Source organism: Cygnus atratus, chromosome 2 (assembly GCF_013377495.2).
Source record: "Cygnus atratus isolate AKBS03 ecotype Queensland, Australia chromosome 2, CAtr_DNAZoo_HiC_assembly, whole genome shotgun sequence".
In the NCBI taxonomy this organism is placed as follows: Eukaryota; Metazoa; Chordata; class Aves; order Anseriformes; family Anatidae; genus Cygnus; species Cygnus atratus.
Window position 1 is genome coordinate 141,574,891 of NC_066363.1, and position 25,080 is coordinate 141,599,970.

General features: G+C 36.7%; 1 protein-coding gene across 5 annotated transcripts in view; it reads right to left on the reverse strand.

Annotated features, from left to right (window-relative positions):
- ANGPT1 (angiopoietin 1) overlaps nt 1-25,080 on the reverse strand; it is a 185,051-nt gene that overhangs the window by 98,551 nt on the left and 61,420 nt on the right. For all 5 annotated transcript variants that reach the window (XM_035546446.2, XM_035546448.2, XM_035546449.2 and 2 more), the window contains one exon: nt 34-189. In XM_035546446.2, the coding sequence (XP_035402339.1) occupies nt 34-189 (156 nt within the window). The remainder of the gene's footprint in view (nt 1-33; nt 190-25,080) is intronic.

Sequence of the window (25,080 nt, forward strand, 5' to 3'; positions counted from 1 at the left end):
AACAGCTTTTAGGAAACTGCTTCGGGAACATACCTGGGTTTCAACATCCGTGAGTTTTCTTGTCTGCTCTGCTGTCTGGCTTAGGAGGCTGGTCCCTATCTCGAGCATGGTGGCGGTGTGGTTCTGCACAGCATTCTGCTGCAGCTGCACCATCTCCGATTTCATGTTTTCCACAATGTAGTTCTCAAGCTGTAAAAGAGAAAGGGTTGTAGCTGTGGTATTTTTACCCGTTCAGACCTTCTGGTGACATAAAGATGCATAGCTGGCATTCTTGCCAAAGGCAGAAATTTCAACATTTTCAGGGGGAGTTCTGACCCTGTGACCAGGATATGGACCTGACGATTTGGGTAACCCCTTCCAGTCTCTGAGTCCCCATGTTTTCCCAAGTATCACAGCCTGCTGGTATGAGCTGTACCAGATCCTGCCTGCCTCCATGTATGTCAAGATCGTAACAAGTATTTCTGGTAAAGATGTCATGGCAGTTCCAAAATGCCTCCCCAAAAGAGCAAAGTTCACCACAGGGAAACTCCAGATCCTACTGGTGCATTGTAACATGCTTGTGAGTCCTTACTAGAAGAGATCTTACCTACCTTTTCTCACAGTCATTCAGCAACATGATTTGTTACTGGGTTAGATTCTCACATACTGTTCCACAAACTCATCAGTGAAAGTAGCTTAGTGTAGCTATGTCCTCAAAATTGTAAAGGAATCGAGACAGTGTCACGGGAATAAGAGAAGGAAGTTGTTCAGCAAAAGACATAGAAAGCTACTTTGTTCCTTTGCTTGTATTGTCTCAATACTGTCTGGCTTACTTTTACATTCAGTTGAAAAGAATCTGAATTAGGACTCTCTAAATAAACTGAGCACCCCCAAGGAAGGGACGATTTTTGCTTATGTTTGCTTTGGTTAACATAGGCAGAGTACTTTCCTTCTAGATACTTAGGCCCTGGCTCTGCCATAAAAGATTATAAATCCATGACTAGTCTACATTATGATGAGATTGTTTCTTACATATCTAAGTGTTATTCTGGCATCTTGTTTGATGTGCTCCACAAAGTATTAACACAGAGAAAAGTGGCTTGGGACATTGGCTGCTATACATTCCACTGAAATCAGCAAGAGTTCAGCCAATTTACACCCAATGAAGACTTGGTCCTATGTTTCCTTTTGTGGCTGATCATGTTTTTTTTTTTTTTTTTTTTTTTTTTTTATTGTTAGCTGATTCCAGACTTAAGCAACCGCTCTTTACCTAATAATTTTAATCACGTTGAACTTGCTTCTGCAGCGGTAAGCATGTTTCATTATGAAAGGTAAGCTGCACAGCTAAATAGTATGAACCAGATGGAGTTGATTTAAAGACTGAAGAAAGCAGGAGTCAGATATACAGTGTGTGATTAATAGGAAGGGCTACTTTCATCTTATCTGTAAGCATTCCTGTGCTGATGGGTAACTACTGTAGATAGACACAGACACAGATTTCTAGGTTGGAAGAGACCTCAAGATCATCGAGTCCAACCTCCGACCTAACACTAAGTACTCCACTAAACCATATCGCTAAAATGTTGTGATGTTCTGATGAGCCATGTCAGCTGAGCTTACAAGAGATTTCCTACAAATTTGATCATTTATGTGCACCTCTTATTAGTTTTTAAAAGCATTTTTACAGAAAAAGAGCACTGCCACACTGTAAGGTGTTTTCTGAATGAGTAAATTATTTTTTGGTTTTGTTTGCTTGTTTTTTTTTTTTTTTTTTTTTAAGCCCATTTTTGGAGAAGCACTTAATGAAGCGCTTAATACACATGATGGTGAAAAACAAAGTAGAAGTCCTAGTTTCAGACCACAAAAATGTTTGCTTGAATTCTCAGGTGACCACTCTGGGCTAGAAACCTGCAGAGTGTTTTAATTGGTGGGGACAAGTTATTGTTGAATATCCTGATAAGTATTTAAATGAGAGTTAACAGCCAAAGAAAACTCTAGGTTCTGCAAACCAAAGTCTGCAGTGGATGTCTCCATTTTCCACTGCAAGTGTAAGTTCACTGCTTTGTTGTAGTTTATTACTGAGATGTTACAGATATTAAGCTGGTTCAAGGGAGATATTACAAATCTATCATATTTCTATGCCACGCTTTTATGTTCAGAAATATTCTGCCTGTATCTCTCTTTTACATCAGATATTGTATTTTTAGCCATCCTTTGTTTCTTGGTGGTTTTATAACCAGTAACTTTATTTCTACATTATTCCTTGGTTGCAAATAACCCCTGTGGAAGAACCCCAGAAAACTGGATGGTTGCTCTTCTCCACACTCTGATTCAGATACTGGAACACCTGAACAAGAAGTTCAAATTTCTCTCACAGCATTCAGCTCCTGATAAAACACAAGTTTTATTTTATTTGGCCTTCAAGTTCCGCCCATGATGAAATACCAACACATCATAAATTTCCTTATATCTGTTGTCTTCTTTTTTTCACATAGGACCATAGCACATAAGTGTTGTGGCTGTGCAGTACGTGAATTGTTAGTCTGCAGCTTTCTGAAACTGCCTCACTTACTGTATGTAGGCTGTGTGATGCATGTGTGATATGGATGTCTGAAAAAACCTGTGCAAAAATATAGTGGCTATACTTATTAAACATCAGAAATCAGAAAATTTCACACATCAATAAAATGAAATGGGTAAAAGGATTTAAATGTAAAAAGACAAAACATATTTATAATTCTAACTAAATGCTTTGCTTGTTACTTTGCTAAAACTACAGAAAGATTTACATTTGAAGTATATCACTGCATCTGTTTGGAGCTGCAGCAAGTTTTGCCTAGCAGGAACACAGGCATAGATTGAGGCATATTGTAGTCTAGCACATTCCCCATGGTATCCAGTCTTGGGCAATTGCCCTTGGTTACTCACCCCTAAAACACCCTGTGGTTTAATCTGAGATTGTCTCATTATAACAACAAAACTGATTTTCCTGTTACAGAATTACTCATTAAATGCTTTTGTAAATATTTGGTGTTCAGTAAACTGCCACAATAGTTTCTGTGAGCACATCTTAGGAGTACCAGGAGCTGTTCAATCAGTCAGGGGAGAGTGGAAGGAAGACTAAAGTAATGTAGAGGTTCTGTTACGTTAATTCCCTTTCCTTTCTTTGCCCAATACTTTTAGTTTGCTTGGTGGATTTATTGGTTTCAATACTGGCCCTGCTAAAATCAATGGCAAAATTCCCATTGACTTCAATATGCAAAGATTCCACCTATTATTTTTATTGCAGGAAACTAGCATTTACTCGGTTCATTATGGCAAAGCACACAGTTTCATCTGAGCCTTGCCTCATTCAGAGGCTTTGTATCGAGTTTACTGAACCTTAGACTTAGCTTTCTTTGTGATTAGTTAACAAGGATAGCATCCATTTAACAAGTGATAAAAAGATCCTTGAATGCTGGCTTCACAGAAAATAAGTCACACACAAAAACCCATTCACAGGAGTAAATCTAAGAATGCTTAGGGTCTTAAGTCTTCTTGAAAATCTATTCATCCTATAATTAAGTTAAATCAGTTTGTCCAGATATTCTGCATTAAACAGTAAATATATCTTTTCAGATGAATCTTTGTACATTTGGATTTTCAAATCCATATACTACTCGTACTTATTTCAATTACTTTTTGCAGAAGTGAAACAGAATTCTTTTCTGCATTCTTTACCCCCCATCTCACCCTTCCCACTGTATGGCTTTCTAGTGTGCATTGATGTCCCTGTTATTAATTCGGCTGCATCTGCTTTCAGTAAGACTCATAACATTGTACAGGAGTTTTCAGTAATGAAGAATTACTGGTGGGATGCATAATAACGTTATAACATTCTCCGAAATAAAACTGTCAGACGGTTCAGTGTTATTGTTTAATAAACATTCCAGAGGATTATGCATTAAAAGTATCTAGCTTTTTCTGGACAATGTTTATTGAATAATCTTCATAGAAACCACCCAAACACTAACAGAACTATTAAAATGGAAACTGCAACTTAGTGCCTAAGTAAATGATAATGGTTTGTGGCAGATGGCTTATAAATAAAATAAGAGGTTTTTCTTTTACTTTGATCAAATGCTGTTGGTCCCATGTAATTGTATCATAAGGTCTGCTATGATATCCAGATGACATTAGGCTTTCATACAATGCATTTGCATGAGAATGCAAGTTAAAGTAACAATAGACTGCTTTCCCTCTCCTACTATTAATCTTATAAAACACAGCATTTGTAACAGTAGAAAGACAAGAGACTAGTGACTTTTTGTAAGGTGTTTTGTTGTCTTGCTTTCCATACCAGAAGATGTACAGTAATACTGTACTAGCAAACAATGAAAGCTCATTTATTCTTTCTCAGTTTGTCTGTCTGAGGGGGGATCATACCTCCTCATACCAACAAAGTGCCTCAGGGAGTCAGGTTTAAAACCAGCATTTGCAGTAATATAGATAATTGTATTTTATAAATAGACAAAGAGCCTTAGTGGGAATAAGCTGGAAGAATTTCAAATATACGGAATACCATAGAATTTCTTTGAATTTTGCGGCAGCCAAAGGGGTTAGGAAGGAGTTTATCACTGAGAAAAACAATCCTATTGCTGTGGTTTGACCACAGGACACCTATTTACCATAGGATAGTTCAGTTGGAAGGGACCTACAATGACCATTTGGTCCCACTGCCTCACCTCTTCAGGGTCAGGCAAAAGTTAAAGCATATTAATCATAAAATGGTTTGGGTTGGAAAGGACTTTAAAGATCATCTAGTTCCAACACCCTTTCCACGGGCAGGGACACCTCCCACTAGACCAAGTTGCTCAAAGCCCCATCCAACCTGGCCTTGAGCACTTCCAGAGATGGGGCATATACAGCTCTTCACTGGACAACTTGTGCCAGTGCCTCACCACCCTCAGAACAAAGAATTTCTTCCTTATATCTAATCTATATCTACCCTCTTTTAGTTTAAATCTATCCCCCCTTGTCCTTTCACTACACTCAAAGAGTCCCTCCCACCTTTTCTGTAGACGTCCTTTAGGCAATGGAAGGCTGCTGTAAAGTCTTCCCAGAGCCTTCTCTTCTCCAGGATGAACAACCCCAACTCCCTCAGCTTGTCTTTGTAGGAGAGGTGCTCCAGCCCTCTGATCATCCTCGTGGTTCATCTCTGGACTCACTCCAAGAGGTCCACGTCCTTCTTGTGCTGGGGGCCCCAGAACTGAACACAGTGCTCCAGGTGGGGTCTCATGAGAGCAGAGTAGAGGGGAAGAATTACCTCCCTCAGCCTGCTGGCCACACTGCTTTTGATGCAGCCCAGGATATGGTTGGCTTTCTGGGCTGCAAGTGCATATTGCCAGGTCATGTCGTTTCTCCTGAACCGATACCCCCAGGTCCTTCTCATCAGGGCTGCTTTCAATCTGCAGATCGCCCAGCCTGTATTCATATTTGGGATTGCCCTGAACCAGGTGCAGGATTTTGCACTTGGCCTTGTTGAACCACATGTTATTCTCACGGGCCCACCTATCAAACATGTCAAGGTCCTTCTGGATGGCATTCCTTCCTTCCAGCATGTCAGCCATGCTGTTCAGCTTGTTGTCATCCAAAAGCTTGCTGAGGGTGCACTTGATCCCACTGTCCACATTGCTGACAAAGGTGTTAAACAGCACTCATCCCAACACCAACCCCTGAGGAACACTACTCATTACTGATCTCCATTTGGACATTGAGCTGTTAACCACAACTCTTTGAAATGCAGCCATTGAGCCAATTCCTTAACCACCAATTTGGTCTATACATCAAATCCATGTCTCTCCAACTGGAGACAAGGATGTCATGCTGGATAGTGTCAAATGCTTTGCACAAGTACAGGTAGATAAAGCTGTAACCTTTTGTAGAGGGTCATCAGGTTTGTCAGGCATGATTTGCCCTTAGTGAAGCCATGTTGGCTTTCACTTATCACCTCCTTATTTTTCACGTGCCATAACCTAGTTTCCAGGAGGATCTGCTCCATGATCTCACCAGGCACAGAGGTGAGACTGACTAGCCTGTAGTTCCCCAGCTCTTCCTGTTTTTCCTTTTTAAATATGGGTGTGATGTTTCCCCTCTTCCAGTCAGTGGGAACTTCACTAGACTGCCACCGCTTCTCAAATATGATGGACAGGGGCTTTGGAACTTCATCCTCCAGTTCCCTCAGAACCCACAGATGTATCTCATAAGGTCCCATGAACTTGTGCACCTTTGGATTCCTTAGCTGGTGTCAGACTTGACCTTCTCCTACAGTGGGAGGTTCTTTACTCTCCTAGTCCCTGCCTTTGCCTTCTGGAGCCCAGGCTATGTGGCTAAAGCATTTGCTGGTGAAGACTGAGGCAAAAAAGTCATGGAGTACCTCAGCCTTCTCCATACCCTGGGTGACCAGGTCCCCCATTTACTTCTGGAGAAGGCCCACAATGCAAATCAGCCATTGGTAAGCTAAAGGGAAAACTTCAGATGGCTGATATACAAACTGGACTCACAGAAGAGACTGTTGGAGTATCTGGTATATGAAGCCTTCACGAAGAAATCATAGCTTATTAATTATACTTTAATATCTGTGGGTTTCAATTCTAAAAGGAGCCCAAGGGTTAACACAGCAACTCAAAAGTAGCTGAACAAATATTTAAGAGAAGAATTGGCTGTAGAAGGTATGTTTAATCATTTTTTTGTATACCCGCAGTATACCCAAACTTCTAGCCTTAAGGCAGCAAAAAAAGTTTTCATTTTAAAATCATTCCTTAATGATAGTAGTTTATTTGCATATTTATTCAATATTTTGTACTTGCGTTTCTTAATTTCTTACTTTCTGTAATATTGTGACTCATAAGTTTGATTTATTACTTAGATAACTTTTTTATTTTAACCCTAAATCACAATGATGTAGTTTTCTGAATTCTATTCTAGCAGAGAAACAATGACTTGCAGAGTGTATATATGCTCCAAACCTCTTCATGCTGAAATTAATATATGCATTTCTGAAGTGAAGCGTTCATACCATTATTTTTCCCAAACCTAGTCTTCTAAACACTTCAAAGATCCTTTGCCTTTGTGAAGACTGAACCATTGGCATTTCATATGTTTACTATCTGGTTATAAAGCATAATTAATAGAGATTTACAATAAAACTGCCATCAGGAAAAAATGGTGTTTGATAATATATGTTTAATTTATAGCCTGCATAAGATCTATATAGAAAACTGTGAATATATCTTCATATGTACAGCACACCACCACAGATAACCACTACTTGTTTCGTTTAGTATGTGACCTGTGAAACCACAGCTGCATTCTTGGCATGCAGAGGCCAAACAGTTCCATTCAGCTGAGTGATATGTTTGTAATCCAGGTGACTTCCTCTATACTGATACTTGTCCTCATGGTGGCTGAACTTGGTTTCATAGCAACCTTCAATTGAAACCTTCAGTTAAATAAAAGTTTATTATGAATGTAGAAGAATCTTTCAGCTACATAATATATATAAATATATACATACATAAGGTTTTCCTTTGAGAAAAACTAAAAGATGACCAGGACCAGACATTTTTGTCAGAAGAAATCAGGCATAACAAATGTAAAAGATTATTCCAAAACACATGAAGTAACCTTTCTCCTGCATCCAGCATCAGTGAATTGTCAGCAGGAATTTTGTCTCTGGATCTGAATGTTGGATTTCAAGAAAGATGTATATTATTTTGGGATAGTCTTAGGAAGATGAAACACATCTATAACTCCAGAAGACTGAAAGAATTAGGAATGCTTAGCTTAATAAAAAAGCTAATAGGAAAGTAAATGACTACAAGGACATAAGGATGCAAAGAGAAAGAGAATAATCTGTTTTCCATATCCATGAAGCTGCAGTAAGTGAAGTATATCTTTTGCAGTTAGGAGAAAACTTTTCTAACAGTATAGGTAATAAAATACTAATAGGATTTTTTTCTGGAAAGCTGTGAGAACTCCATCGCTGGAGTTTTACTTTTAAAAGAATGCTTTAGGTAAAAAACAGGCAGACTAAGTGGTATTTTATGGTTCTTCCTTATTTTTCATTCTTCTAATTATTATTATTATTATACTTCAGACCTATGCTTACAGACTTAACATATGGAATCAAACACTATAATAAAATCTTCATTGTACTGGGAAGAAGTTTGGAAAACTCATCTCCTAATAAAACTTTTAGAAGGAAGTCAATAAAAAAGAGGATTAAAATTATTTATTAAAAACAACAAATTTAAAAAATATACTAAAATAAAATTATATAAATAAGAGGGATTGTTCTGTGCAGACCATATTAACAAAATCAGGGAAGTCACTGAGGATGTTTTCTGAATGCATGTATATACCTCAATAGGGATGCAGTCTGCAGACCCATCTGAGAAAGTATTGTGTGAACCATCTCTGCAACCATAAAATAGCAGCTCTTTGTTGTACTCAAGTTACTTCTATTAGGCTGCTTTAGAAAAGACAGTCTCTAAAAATCAATCAATGTGTGGATACTTGAATGTGTCAGTGGTGGCTTGGCATCTCTGTACCATGTTCTGTTACACAGGTAAGTACATAAAATGTAATGGGTAATAATAGATAATGATGGTGGAAAAATGCTTTACATTGTACGCTATCCCACTGGAATCCTGGGAAACTGGAAACAAAAGTATTTTTATTAAGCACTGTACTTAATATGAATAGAAATAGTCCTTGGTATAGCAGTCAAGACATATAGGGAACACAAAGTTCTTTGTTTCAAGACACCAGAAGACCTCACTGGTTAGACTTACTTGGTAGTATAATATTTAATATATGGATAATTTATGGAAGCAAGAAGGTTGAGTTTTACTTCCTCATGAAGTATCTGGCATATTGAAGACAGTGTATTGACTTAGGCCAAGTATTGATTTTACTGGCCTGATAATTCTATCTGAGCTTTGTACTAAGGTATCTTCAAGCAATCTTTCCAATTTGTTTTCAAAGTTTTATAAAAAACATTCTAAAAGCTTTCCTTCTTTCAAATAAAAAAACTAAAATCAATATAAATTGAATTTATTTGTCATTTCAAATGTGATTAATTTCAGTTATTACAAAAGCAAAGAAAACACTTTTTCAATTTCAGTAGCTTTTACATGAATATTAGATTTCTCAGTTTTTTAATCTTAAAGCTTAATAAAGTCAATAAGCAGCATAACTGAGAATCATATCAAATATTATTAAATGTTCCCATAAGGAAGCTACTTATAGCAAGCAAATTAGAACAATATGTTCTTTTATTCTACTGATTAATAATATTTCTGGTTCAAAGAATTATCCAGTTTGATGTTAACCTTTACCAATCTTATACAGGGTCAACCATATTTTTCTTTCCTGATCTAACTTTCCAAGACACTTAATTCTATAAGCTAAACTCATTTATGATTATACAGTTGGCTGCAAACATGACCTATGCCCAATACACACTGGAGGGGAAGGTATAGTTGTAGAAAAGGCAATGTCTGCCTTCTTGCCCTAAACAAATAAATGAACCTCTGGGGGAATTTCTTAAAAAATATTTTTTTATCAAACTGTGAAACTAATTAATTTTCTTTGGCGAAGATACATTTGGTTAGGAGCAATTTTCAGAATGACTCATTTTGTAACAACTTCTGTGTAGCAGAAAATTTAGACAACTTCTGGGTCATTCCTGTAGAAGAACATATGGCTTACAGTCAAAATTAGCTTCACCAAAGTATCTCCTTACTACACGATATAAGGTTCTTAAAAAATGTAGTCTTCAACTGCATAAATGGTTCTGGTTGCTATAATGCACTGCCAGCTTACAGCTAAACTTTCAGTGAACCTGCAAAGCTGTAGTGTCATTTGGAGTCTATATATAACTTTTTATTTGAGTTATAGGAGGTAGTATAATGTTTTAATATTGTATTAATAATTTATTTTTAATTCTGCTTGGTTTCTTACACTCATCACTATCACATGTGAGCATATTGTTGGTATTCTGTGTATGAAACACTTTTCCAAGAATGGTTGCAAGATTAAGACTAAACTGCATAGCGTTCTAGTCTGCACAAGCTTTTTCTTTCTGTAGTGGCTGATATAAATATTATAGAATAGGAATGTCTTTATTCACAAGAAGGCCTTCAGCTCATACATCCTCTCTGATGAAGAAATCACAAACCCATTTTATTCCATTTGTCTATCTTTCCTGTGTAGTTGTAGCTTCCTTGGAGAATACCCTTCTTCTGTCTTTCATCAGTGCGTGATATATGGTCTCAAAGTCAGCTGAAGCCCATGGACATTGTATTATGATGATGCCAAAAATCTACAGTCATAATTTTGGATCTTTATTGATTTTGAAATCATAAATGGGAAGTTTAGATTCACTAAAACTACCTTGAAAGTACTGTAATTTCTGTTCATATGGAGCTACAAGAATGCAAGGACCATCAGACACCTTCCCTACTGTTCCAGGCAACTACTAAGCCAGAGAGATCCATAAAATATGCACTCCCTGTGTCCCACCAGCCTTAAAGCTCTTGGCAAAATTCGTTATCTGTGTACTATGTATTCACAAGGTTTTGCCTTGTCCAAAAAGAGAGGAAGAGCAGGCCCACTGTTCCTTGTAGCCATGATTATTTTTGTGCAGCTAACTTTAGCTCAAAACACAGGGAAAACTGGAAACAGAACACATCTACAGTCACAGTGTGGTTCATGGTCTGCTATGGTCTGCTTGAGTGCAGAGTGTGCTGCCACCAACTTGTGACTCTCAGTGACACCTTTGACAAGCTAAGAGCAGCTGAGCAGCCATGTTGTTTGTAAGCAGATGAGATTCCTCTCCTCAGCATGTATTAGTTAGCTTTTTTTTTCTTTTAAAGAAGTCCTATCCACACTATATTGTACATATTGTACATATATCTTCCATATTGAAGACTGATATTTTTGCCTATTGGTACCTAATATAGAAAAGAGCTAAGCCTATACTTGCTGTAAAATCCTTTCCCCTGTAGAAACCAGGGAGGTAGAAGCCTTAATTCTGCTGAAGTACTTTAGCCTATCAGCAATTAATATGTAGGCAAGGGTTTATGTATTCTCACATGCAGTATTTATGTGCATAGATTTACATGAGTGTATACATAATAACTGCCTTAAATTATGGGTTATAAACGTAGGTAGACAGCAATATTCATTTGTGTCCTATAAAGTTTGGCTATATTTATGGTTTTTAACTTTTATTACAATAATCTGGACACAAGCAGTTTAATGATAGATGTTCTGAATACATGACAATGTTTACCTTAGTTTTACTACAGACATTAAAAATGATATTGATACATCTCTGCTGGAATCACTTTATAATTTTAAGGCACAAATAAATGAAATCTCAAGAAATATCTATAGCAATAAACTAAGAACTTCAGTTTCCCACAGCACTATAAAAAAGTTAACCACTAGTACAAACTCTAACACCTTTTCTTTCCTTTCATGAAATTCTATATATACCCAGTAATCTCTAAGTGCCTTCAGACATACCTATAATTCTCAGTGTTATAATGAAAGTATAACTAGGCTTAGTAGGGAGGTGGCCCTGCCAAAATATGCTCAGCCCCAGAAAACTGGATTCCTTCCTGTGCTGATGGAACCGATTGCTTGAAAATGTGGCAAACAGTGAGTTTACATAACTAAATAAACTTATTGCCAAATACTCCCTTCCAATTATTAGAATGAGAAACATGCATAAAAATCTTAGATCAAAACTGTCACATATTTAGTTTATACGTGCATATATTTACATATATGCACATACATGTATGCATATATAAAATAAAGAAGAGTGCATTCCACTAAATAGATTATAAAATGCCTGTTTTAGAAGCATCAATGGAAAGATCTGAAGTTCACAAAAACATATAATGAAATATCAGGTAGTCAAATTAGCTTGCAGAAAAGACTATGAAACTTAATAAGATAAAATTGCCTTGGTTTATCTGAAATGGCATAGTTCAAGAGAGGAATTCTTGTATGGTTTTAATATTTGTATAGAAAGATAAGACCTTTCTTATAGGAAATAAGTGAATAGCCAAAGCATATATAACCATTTCTAGTCTGTCTCTTCATTAAATTCCTCTTGGGATTTTGAAAGGGAACAATCACAGGTTTCCCTTAAGTGAATGAGTGTTAATACAATCTCCTTCCCCACCAGTTGTTGGAGTAAGATTCAGGATATGATTATGGGGATCAATTCCTTGTCCTGCATTTAATTCATGAATGCTACAGTGCCTTTAATGGGAAATGCAAAACTGCGGGTTCCTCTAGAGAGTTCAAATAGCCGGAAAAAGGATTCCCATTAGCTGCTAAAGGAATGTTCATACTGGATATGCAATGATAAGGAGTAGAATCAGTTTGTTCAGTACTTAGAACCAACCACAAACTCAGTAGCAGCTACGAGAAAACTAGGTTGACAATCTGTTATCTTACTGTAATACTGCAGCATAAAAAACATGGTCCAAACATATTTGAATTTAAGGAAAATATACAAATTTAAATGTTTTGGAGATATTCCTGCACTTAAGTCACTGAAAGGGAATGATGGAGAAATATTTCCTCTTAAAGCCTGGCTTCAAGAGCAGCAGTTTTTTTTCCCCAGGACCTGGCAAGAATATGCCCTTCTACTTCAGTTTATCATAATCAAAGCTCTTCCTGGAAGTCAATGTTATTGAAAAGTATTCCTCAGGAAGTCATGAAATCATGAGCTGAAGTGGGGAAACTTTCAGCTTTCGGTTTCCTATCTGCTAATTGCTTGTCTGTAGTTTCTCTGGCTGATGAACACTTCCTATTGCTGTTAACAAAGACAGACAAATGGATTCATAGATAAACAATCAAATATGTACGTACATAAGCACACGTGCAGAACAACAGAGGTAGTAGACTACAGAGGAAGAGGGGCATGTATTAAAAATGGATAGCAAGACAAAGGGAAGGACAGTTTTTATGCAGCAATATATCTGGTTTTACAAGGGAAGACAGAAGCCATCAGACATTATTCCCAAATGTTATCCCAAATATAAACAAATTAGAAATAATTAGACCCAAATGGCTTAGGATTCATGCATGCTCAATACAGGTTCAAAGAAAGCTATACTAAAAGAGAAGTGGAATTTTTTTTAAAATGAGATCCTGGCTATTTTTTCCTAGTAAGAAACTGTTTGGATGCCTGTGTTGTATCCTTTAGAGAACCCAAATATGAATATTGTCCCAGTGATCAGGACTAAGCTCCCAGGCGTACTGTCACCCGTCACTGTTCCTGCATTCCCAGCAAGGCGGCAAGGTTGGCTGTCAGACTTGCGCTCTCGCTGATTAAGTTGCTACTTTTGCTAGTAAATTTCAACACAATGTCCCTGTGCCTGAAGTGATAATGATCACAGTCATTTCCTATTTGTAATCCAGGAACATGTACTGGCCCTTGCCCTGATGGAGCTTCACAGTTCACAAATGCAAAGTGACAGTCCTTTTGACATGATTAATGTAGTGAAAACAGACCAGTGAGTCAAAGATGAAACAAGCCAGTTATTTCAAGTCCGTCCTTCACTTAGATCTTGCATGAATTCTTAGCATTTATCATTAGTTTTGTTTTCTCGATCTACCTTCTACAACGCTTTTAATTTTACAATAAATCCCAAGTGGACCATGTGTAACAATAAGACTAATGTTTTCTTGCCAAGTAAAACCAAGAAGGATGGTTTTGTAATAACTCAGAAACATTTACAATATAATCAAAAATACATTGAGTAAACCAACATATCACAATAACAGGACTATTAAATGAAAGGAAAATATCAAAAAATGCTGTAACTCTTCAGAATCAGAGATGACCAGAGCTCAAAATCAAATACAGATATTCCTAAACTTTAAAGTATTCAGATTCAGGATTTTAGTTCAATCTCATTTTCATAATGATAACCATGTGGTACTGTTCTTCTCTCTCATGGGTAAGGAAAAATATCTGTTGCACTGATTTTGTAGCTGCAGTATATAAATGCAAACATTCAGGTCATTAGCTTAACCACATGTGCAGAACATACAGGAATTAGGATAACATTTCTCATGACTACAGCTATTCAATCTAAAGAAGAATTGACATCAATAATGCTCATATCTATCACACTTTGTACTGTAATAGTAGAGAACAAAGTGCTCATGAATCCTGGGGAAAGTTTGGCAGCTGTTTCACTGAGCTGTAGGTCGCAATCACACTAATAGCTACACATTCTGCCCATTAGCTGGCAATAACGTTCATGCCCTGTAGTCAGAACATTATAGCATGGCAATTTCTTCAGTACTGAAAACAGATGAAAAATCATGTCAAACCTTAAAAGAATGCTGTGACTGTAGCTCTAATCATACTCATATCTGTTGCTCCCAGAGGATCCAAGAAAACTGTACCAGTTACTGCAAAGTGCATCAGACCACCCCCCCAAACTGCAAGTTCCTGTGCCCAGGCCACAGAAAACCTAGGTACAAGCCACATAAAAATCAGGCATAAATGTTCCAGGATAGAGGTTCTCTTTTGCAAAACACATTTTCTTTAATCCCTGTTATTGGTGCTGATTGAAACAGCATCAATCTAACTCTATGCCATGCCTGAGGGCCTGATTGTGTAGGGGACCAGAGTACTGGAGCCAACAGAGCTGTACAGGAGACCTGTGGGGTTAGAGGCCAGGAAATCCCTGATTCCCCCTTGCATCCCTGTATCATCTGGATCTAATTCTTTCAGTTCAGGTAGCACTGTGGTTTCATTTCCATGAGGTCAAGTAATGTGGGTTAGGACACGTGGATTTATCTCTGGGAAAAAAAAAAGAAAAAAGAAAAAAAAAATCCTCTACTGGGATGAGACAGGAAGGTTAGATAAAGTCTGAAATCCTGACAGATTAAAGTCAATGGACGTTTTGCATTTACCCTCAATTTGGCCAGGATTTCACCCCTGAGACTTCGGTTTTCTTTTTGACTTTCAACTCCATAACAGGTCAAAATATCTTTCCAAAGTGAATAAGAATGCTATTATTTTAATATTAATTAGCTGTCTGCAATTCTAATCTGCTCTGAAACTAAACAACAGGATTTGTCATTTTACCGTAAATCTATTAACATGCTATTCATGATTATTTTCTTGTGAAAAGGATGCTGTTAACATTAGTGCAAATGTGCACATAGGGATTATTAACCATTACTACACTTGGACTAAAGTACTAGCTTCTAGACATGAAAAGAAAGCTAAAACATAAGTGCTTCTGTTCTACTTGAAATAAATTACCATGCTACCACAAATTCCCAGCAGGGAAAGGGAAGGAAAGACATAAATTTCTGCACAAGGTGCAGAGTGTTTAATGTTTTTTTGTGTGATAGCAGTGGGACAGTTCATTTTGTCAATGTGGTGACAAAGAAGCAGGAAAACAGGACTTTTCTCCTTTCTTTGCCAATGGGCTGCAAGGCCTATCAGAAATGTGTTTTCTTTAAAAGGCAGAATACAGGAAGGATTATGTAAAATGAGCAAAAGCCGTAGAGTTCCAGTTGAGAGCTGAACTTCCTGAAAGGTCGCGGTGTTTGGGGTTTGTTTGAAGCTTATCTTTTTGTCTCTCTGCAGTTCCAGTAAGGGCTCTTTCCCAGCTGGGCAGCGGCAGTAGCTCCGCTCTCACAGTGCCCCAGAGAAGGGGCCATTCAAAGCAGACCGCCATGACAGCAGGTCATGGCAAGAAAGCATCCTCTTCCTCATAATCCACAAACCTGTTGGAACTAGAGGCTCATCTAGAAAACTTCAGTAGCTTTGCTGAACTGAACAACTTCTTCCAGGTGGGACTTCTACTTGCCAAAGAAAACAAGATAACTACAAAACTATACTCTAGTTGAAGGTTCCTTCTCCAAACTGACAGAGGAGTGTTTAGAAAATGTGATTCTTCCTCCTTGCATTTGTGCTCTTACCAACATCTGTGTTAACCAAGGTTACTGTGAGGTTACCGTTTAATCTGCCATGGTTGCACAGCTTTGCACTGACAGCAGAGGAGCCAGCTTGCTTTCACCATTAAAAGCAGATTTTTGCAAGAAGTAGAAATTCCTCTAGCTACCTTCCCTGTAGTTTTCCTTTTGGACATCACAAGACAGTAAAAGTAGTCAAGCTTTTTCCCTTGTCCCAGCTTCCAGAAACTCAATGCAGATGAGGGATGCACTCAGCTCTACTTGAATGAAATATATTCATAATCATGCTTCTATTTTTGTAAGGTGGAAGGGATGTGGTCTCTGGATGACTGGTGGTTGGAGCTGATTATTCTCAAGACAGCTCAATACAAAAGTTCAGTCTATTCCCCACTTTCCTGGTGGTGACAGTGTACTAGCCTACGTGACAGTTGATTCTGTAATATGTAAGAAGTAGCTTCTGTTCCCATCCTGCCAGAAAAGATTACATTGAATGGCTGAGTCAATGAATTTATCAGGTAAAGAGGAAGCTGACACTGATAACTCATCTGCTGCTAAAATTAAGAGTGTGAGTCTCTGTTTAATAGCGGCAGCTATAAAACACGTTGAAATATAAGGAGCAGCTAAAGATCAAGTGACATTTGAACTTGTGACTTTCTGGTTTATGTGAACCTTCCTTGGAGGCTGTTAGATTGTCTGACAAAAAGTTTCTGATACACCTGTGAAATAAGAAACTGAAACATGGGCTGTCCCAGTAGCTTTCCTTCAGGTGGCAGCTCTAATTTCCTTTTGTAAATATAAGGGAAGTGCTAGCTTTCTGAAGGTAAGCTCTGCCTGAACTACCAAAATTGCAAAGCTGCGATTACAAGTCATGGAAGTGCTGATAGAAAAAGTTCCGTACCATTTGTTTCTTACTCCTGCCTATGCTGCTTTGTAAACAAAAGTCCTCATAAACTGTAAAAATGCTAGGTATTGATCTTTGTGAGTCCCTTCCAACTCAGGATATTCTGTATGATTCAAACATAAGACCAGCCCTGTTTGCCATTTCATTACCGAGATGCTTCAAACAAACAGTTAGTGACATTTAAAAGAATGAAGTGACCAGAGACAAATGTTTAAAACAGCTCAGTGTTTGTATGGACTTGCTTCATCTCTGTGCTCAAGAAAGGTGGAGGGCTTGGTGCAGACTGTACTGTAGAAGCAGCACAAAGAATACTCAAATCTTTCACTGCCATGGGTCTTCATAATCCCCATCTTTTAACACATGGTTCACAGAACCAGAGTAGTAAGAGGGATTTTTAATATAAACTGGCTTTCCGAATCCTGAAATGTTAATCAGCTTGGTATTTAATTTTATTTCTTTCATACTTAAAGCTTATTCTACTCTTGTGTGAACTGTAAAGCTTTTATTGAAAAAATGAATGAGATGAATGAAAAAAGAAGTATATGGTATATAATTAGCTTTGGTGGAGTTAAAAATTGGAGTGGCATACTATAGGATATCATCCTGAATTGTCAAGGGAGGAACTAGATGATCAAACAGTGTTATTCAATCTGTAATTTCAAGGATACTGCGAATAACTGCCCTTTGGTACATCAGCAAAATGATTGCTTAGTAATAGATGAGGGATTTGATTTAAAGGTCGCCTTTAATTGATGTAACCATTCCAGAATATCATTCCAGAATAATCTTATGTAAAATAAGATATAAACATAGAATGATACTTATTTACTGTCTCTTACTTGGATGATTTAAAAATAAAACATCATTGCTTCTGCACAGAAAATTGTGTGAGGGAGATACATTGAAATTCAAAGTGCAGGTCAGTGTTTCTGATAGAAGCAATGTATCACAATTAAAAGGAAAAGAACAACAGAATTGCTGAAAAAAATAAATCACGACAAATATACTTCAGTATATTTATGTTAACTTACAAAATCAGATTAAATTACTTATTTCATCCGTTTCCCTATTTTTTTTAATGCTGAATTAAATTTTCAAATTTAGTGCAACTTTGATACCATAGCTCATTAAATTAAATTTCAATTCATACATTTTTTCCAACAAAAATAAATAATCCAAATATTTCAATCCAGACAAATCAAATGTGATTTTCAGTTAGGGAAACAGAACGTTCTGTAAGAATTTAAATCCACAGAGTGACTTGGAATATTTTTAGAAGAAAATCCCAGTTTAAAGTCAACCTTATATTTGGTCCTTTCTTATTTACACTCTTTCCAAATAATACCAACAGCAATATGTAAATGAGTGATGGCAGAAAGTCCTTTCTTCCTTTTTCATGGTGTCATTTTGTGTCTGTTCAATGTCCACTCACTTAACCATGCCAAAGAAGGGTTGTATATTAAGCCAGGAAGACAACAGCAGACTACCTGCAAACCCAACACTTGCCATATCCAGTTAACTTACACACAAAGACACAAATATATAATTTATGATGGCTGTTCTTTGAAAAAGAGGTGGGACTTCTCACTTCCAACCTTTAAAAGCATGTATAAACTAATATCATGGAGTGCAGGTATGTGTGTACTGCTGCATCTGTACATGGCTGAAATTGTCAGCATCTGTTACTATACGGTTCCTCCCATGGAGATCCCAGTACAGGATCAGGGCATATGAACTGAAATAAAGGCAACAAATTATTTCATTAAACCTCCCTGAAATTTATTAAATAAAATTCCTTTATCCATTATTGACCCGGGCTGGCTTTTTCAAGTGAGCTTTTTGTGATGGGATCTCCTTACCACTAATAATTTTCTGAGTCATGAAGTTAAATCGTAGACATCTTTCTTCTTTTTCCTTCTCAGTTAACTTCATAAAAGGTCTAATCATGATCTCATTAAAAACAATAGCAAAACTCCATCAATTTAATCAAGCAGGTGTTGCTTTTTTATTTTTTTTTTAATTTTTTTTCCCTGTTAGTGATTGGTGATATCCCCTTTTACAAGGTAGTTAACAGATTTTTCTTTGACTGTAGGAATAGATGTCATCTACCTGTTAAAGAGACCCTCAGCTTGCTTAAAACCATCTCCTTGAAGATTCATACTTGAAAAATCTTAGCATCTGTTTAAAACGAAACCCTATTTTAGCTAAGTTTTCACAGCTGAATTTTACTGGACTTGTTCTGCCACTATAACTCAGTACTAACTAACTATGTTATCTTCAGATGCAGAAATGTTGTGTCACCGTAGTACAAAGAATTAACCACACAGGAAATAGTACTGCAAAGGGCTTGATATTCAGCAAAGCCTGAGGCCACCACAGGCCTCGTTTTAAACATGGAGTGTTTCCACAATTGCTGGATTGATTCATGGGCACACACACATATGTACATAATCTAGGGGATGAGGAGCAGAGTGTTCCAAAGTCTGATGGATCCAACCTCTGGGCTTCTTCCTACATGCCCCTTTCATTTCAAAATTGTCTTCAGTGTGTTTAATACTCTGTAGCTTTTCCCTCTTCACATCTTCAGTTTTTCCCCAGTTTCATTATCCACTCAGAAAACAGAAAGTTAAAGTTTAAAGCCTTGCTTTGATCTGAGATGTCATAACATAAACAGATGCAAATACTTCTTTGGTGACCACAGATCTGTCTGTAAATCTCCTGTTGAATCAGAGCTAAAAATAATTATGATCTGTGTTATTTGGCGTAATTCATCTCTTCACTTTTATACTCTGGGAAAACAGAAAAATATTCCTAACTTTAAGGAATTTGTCATGTTAAGATGTGTCATAGCTAGTCCATTATAGACCTCAGTGCTATGGGGTGGCAAGGGGGATTCTAAACTCTGTTTTAAAGTATTTAGAAAGGGTAGAATTTTGTTCTCTTTGTTTGCTTTTGCTCAACAAGGAAAGAGTATGAGTCACTGTGATAAAGTTTGCCAGGATTAGCCTACTCAATTCACCTCTTTTACAAGGATATTCCTTTAGGTTTCAGAGATGAGGGTACAGCTTAACTATTTTGTTTCACTATTTCCTTCATCCTGGGAGCTGTATCAATTCAGCATTAATACTGTCCTTTCACTACTACATCCCAATGGGCAATGGCAGCAGGAGTTATATGATTAATGGTTTTAGAAATAATTGTTGAAATCCTAAACTACTATTAAAGTAGCCAGCCTAAAATAAGTATATGTATGTATATATTACTGTGCAGCAAGATACCTCATAAAATGTGTTGCCAAATGCACAGATTTAACTGTGCCAAACTAAACTGTATACATAATGTTGACTACAGAACATAGACCTTGCCTTTCTATCACTTGTATTAGTCAAGTTCCAGAAGGTTCACATCTTGTACATAAAAGATACTCCTCTACTGTATAAAAGGTATTCAGTGTGCCACAAGATTGTATCTCTTATATAAATGAGAAAGCATAGGAGTATTTTTTGAAATGATTTGTGACAAGAATCCCAGAAATGCTAAAGTTCGGATCTACAAGGAGAGCTTTGGGCCAAAGATTTAAGTACCTAAATTCTTTGTACACTGAAAATGGGTCGTTATGGTCTTAAGAATGGGGTATGTTGTCACAAACACAGTGAGCAGAAGTTCACGCAAGCCAACTGGCAGAGACTCCTGTACTGTTGAAATCATGTGGCTCTCTGGGATTAGGCTCAAAATACACTGTTAGATATTTCCTCCTGGATTAGCCATCAGTTACTTAGGTACAGCAAACTGATTATTTCTGGCTTTTATTTTCTTTAAAACATTATCACATGAGAGAGTAGGAAAAGTGACTTCTCTTTCCTTCTCAGTCTAAGGCTTGTTAGGCCTCCAAATTCTCTTTCAGCAGAGAGTTTTCCCCACTAACTATAGACTAGAACACGTCAAATGTGTTCTCTCCCCCTTGTTGAAGCAGAACCACCATGTCACGGTGAGCTCAAGGTTCATGACACTAAAAAGAAAATACCCGCATAGGATTGTGGATGTCATGTCATAGTGATATGAAAGTCAGGTGTCCAAGGGTTCATTTCTTTCCCCAAAACAGTTCACAAACTTTGCAAAAATCATTGAATAAATATACAATTCAGCTTCTTCACCCATCAATTAAAAAGTTAAATTATAGAGAGGATGCCACTGTATTTCATGCTGAGTTCAAGATTACAGGTAAATATTAGCTAATCTCTGGAGACGGCTTTGGAATGTATTGCTGAAAACATACTGGTCTGAAAGTTCTCAGCCTGGATGAACTTGTACTAGGTCTTCCACAGACTTGTGAAATGCTTGAATTTAAGTATCTCCATTCAATTGAAATTCCATTATAGACATCATATTTTTCTGGATCCCTGGCTTAGGGCCATACTCTGTTTCTGTACCTAAAAGCAACGGATTTCTTATTTGAGCACAATTCAAAGTGTGAAGACATTCAGAAAAATACTTCACAAATTTTCAGCATAAATAAACTTTTGGCTTGGAATGTTCTGATACAAGGATTTCTCACACCCCACATATGCAATAATTGCAAAGCATTAATCTCTGGCAAGCATATCTTCCAAAGTAATCGGAATAGAAAGCTACACATACAGGCTGGACATCGCTCTTGATATTTTATTTTTATTTTTTAGAGACAAAGCTAGCTATCTTTACAAAAAATAAAGGTTTAACAGGATTTGGACCTAAGTGGATTTCATTGAACTGTCTACCTATTACAGAGATGTTCAGACACAACAACCTGAGACAGAAATGCTCACCAAAACCACTTAATATTAAGTCATGGATGTATTCAACACTAGAAGAGATTCAGCGCCCACTTTTATGAAAATACTTTATCTATACAAAAGAGGCATTGAAGGGAATAGCAAGACACAGCCAATACAAGCAGGTTTCAAATGAACTGTTTTTTATCAGTCATCACTTAAATGAAATAGATCTTCTTTGCTATCCTTTTTCCAAATAATGTGGTTTCCTATGTGGTGTCCACTTGAAAGTGGTATTATCAGCTCATCATTTCTTATATGGCTTATGACTGTGGAAACAAAACTGACATCAGAGTCTGGATTTCACATCTAAAATATTTCATTTTGTTTCAGAGAATATTTTACTTTTTTTTTTTTTCAAATTTTGTTGGTCACTGTGTAAGAGGGCTATTGTTTCCTGTGATTCAGATAAAGAACATGGGAAATAAAAATATCAAGCTCTCGGATTTCAAGAATGCAATTAAAGTTTTCACCTTCAGCAGTGACAGCAGGATTACTGCTGAATATGCTCATCTCGTCTTTGAAGCATGGCTGATACGTTTTGGTGGTACAGGAACAAATCACCAAATAACACATAAGAATCACTGAGCTTTCTGAATTTTCTGTCGAGAACTAGGGACAAAATTGATAAACTGTGGAGGTGCGGATTTCAAAAAGCTCTACCTCCTTCTAACAAATACATGCTTTTCATAGATTAGTTTTGCTTAGCCTATAAGCAACTGCTGATTTTTACCTTCTACAAGGCAACAAATACGGGTCCAAAAATCTATGAAGGATCAAATCAGTTTTGATAATTCACATCTTTCTTGTTCTTGTTCTTGTTCTTGTTCTTGTTCTTCTTGTTCTTGTTCTTGTTCTTCTTCTTCTTCTTCTTCTTCTTCTTCTTCTTCTTAATTTTCTTTATATTTTTAATTATTTTTAATTTTATTTCTGTGTAATTTATATATGACAGAGAATCACCAGTCATTAAATCAACTCTGGAAAATTCCATTCAATTTCCCCTACCTTTCCTTTTCTCCCTCCCCATTCCCCTTGCTTTTCTCACTCCCTTCTCTCTTTCCCCTTCCCTTCATAATATAAAACAGGCTAGATACTTCTTCTCCTTTCTTTCCTTCCAGATGAAGATACTCCCAGGACTACCAACTTCATTCAGTTATCAGAGAATGATTTAAATGTATTGGTTGGTCTATTTTAGTACAAGAACAATTTGAAGAACAAACAAAACAAACAAACAAACAAACAAAACAAAACCAAACCTTCAGACAAAATATTTGTTAGGCTGCAGGGAAAAAAAAAGAAAAAAGGTTGAAAATTCAGAGCTGGCATGATCAAATCCGATCCCTCAACCTGACACCAAATGTATAAATAAGAAATTGCAATTGTATCATTCATTAGCCTGTTCTTTACTGTCAGCATCTTTCACGTAAAAGTTTTATGTACTAACTTCTTAATCTGTTTTTCCTTGTGGACTTCAGAGTATTCATCTTACTCATTTATTCATTCCTTTAGGAAGATGTGATCAGAAATACAGTAAATTTCTGTCTTTCACCAAAATTTCAGGTTGCCTAGGAGTTTTAAATTATAAGGGATGCTATACAACGCTGTTACTTGGCCTTTTAGGGATTTAGGGATGTTTACAACCCTGTCCTCAGGCTGTGAATGCAAATGGACTTACTCATCACTTGGTGGTTTTATCTACAACAGATCCTGGAGCAGCTCAGGCACTTCAGTGAATGTGGCTTTGGCAGAGTTTTGGTTTAAGAACTGTGATTCAATGTATGACATTCAAGATATCTTCAACAATTTATTTGAAAGAGGGCAAAGGCTTTGACAAGCTGATGTGGGGGTGGCTTTTCCTCTGCTCTTGGATGCCAAAAACTTACGGTGACTGAATTTTCAAGATAAATACTGTTGTAGAATTTGCACACAAAAAAAGAGGTGTCCAAAGTCTTTGATTCCTTTACTATTTTGCAGTCTCTCTGATGAAACTAATTCTGCATAGCTTGTGTTATATACAGCATAGAATTTCTATTCCTGCCACGTTTCCTTTCTTTTCTTTCCTTATCATATTATATTTAAAGCTTTTCTTTTCTCTGTAGCTAATTATATATCCTATGTCTATGTGTTTAAGCAAAAACATTTAGTAATATCTTTCAGCACCACTTCATGTCTTTTTTTCATGGGGATCTCCTGTCCCTGTCTTAGCGAAAACACAGTTTATTTCTTTACAAAGCAGCTTACTTTAAAGCTGTGAAAACAAGAAGGAGATTGTATTTAATGGATGAATAAATTAAGTTGGAAGCTTTTACTGAAATGCATAGCCACAGAATATATTGTCATTACTGTATCTGCCTCCTGGAGATCATTTGGATTAGGTGTTTGCTACATGAATTAATTACTTAAAAAAATAACTATTTTCCCATCTGTGCATAATGGGCTACAGCGCAAGTAACATTACAACCAATTGAAATTATATAGTTAGTATCCATATGTCACATAAACAATTCCTACTGATGTTAGCAGAAACACTGTAGTTGTATGAAAAGAGGCTTATATATGAACACTGAATTCTGGGGTAAGGAAAAAATAATAATAATTACAATGGAAGAACGAAACTACAAGCCTGATTCTGCTTCCTTGCAATCATTTGGATTTTTATGACTTCTTACTAGCTTATGTTCCTAAAATTTAAATTGGAAGAAATAAAGGGGTAGTTTAATTCAGAGGAAAAAAACATGACCTTCAAAAACATGCCACAGATGAATAAGAAACTTTTAAAATATCTTATTTCGGTGTTAAACCTTAATTTCTTCACATGGTGTTTTTATGCAAATCAACATTTTATTCTTCTAAACACTGATAGTCAAATTCTGATTAAACATGCCTTGCAAGTTGCATGCTTGTTGCATAGGATTAGAGACTGGCTCAACAAGATGGCTTCCATCATCTGTTCAATTAAAAAGATCCAGTGGGGAGATCTGAGGATAATTTTGTGAAACAAATTGGCATTTCAGTAACATTTTCTATTGCTTCATTGCCTTGAGGAAAAAAAAAAAAAGTGATTGAAAGGAGAAGATAAGAAAACGTATGGTGAAACTTCTGCACTGGCAATAATTAAAATATTTTCTGAAGAAATTAGGAAAAGCAAGAACATAAAGACATAAAAGTTACATTTGTGCCAAAGGTTTATCTTGTCCTAAATCCCGCTTCTGACAATGGTCAGTAGTAGAAGCCCTATAAGATCAGAGTCTGTAAAAGTTCTCCAGTCTATTCTCCAAGATATGCACAGCTTGGGACTTGAGGTAAGTTTATATGTAGAAAATTGTACTTTAGAGTTACCATTGGACCCAACCCTCATGCATTTATCATTAAAAACAA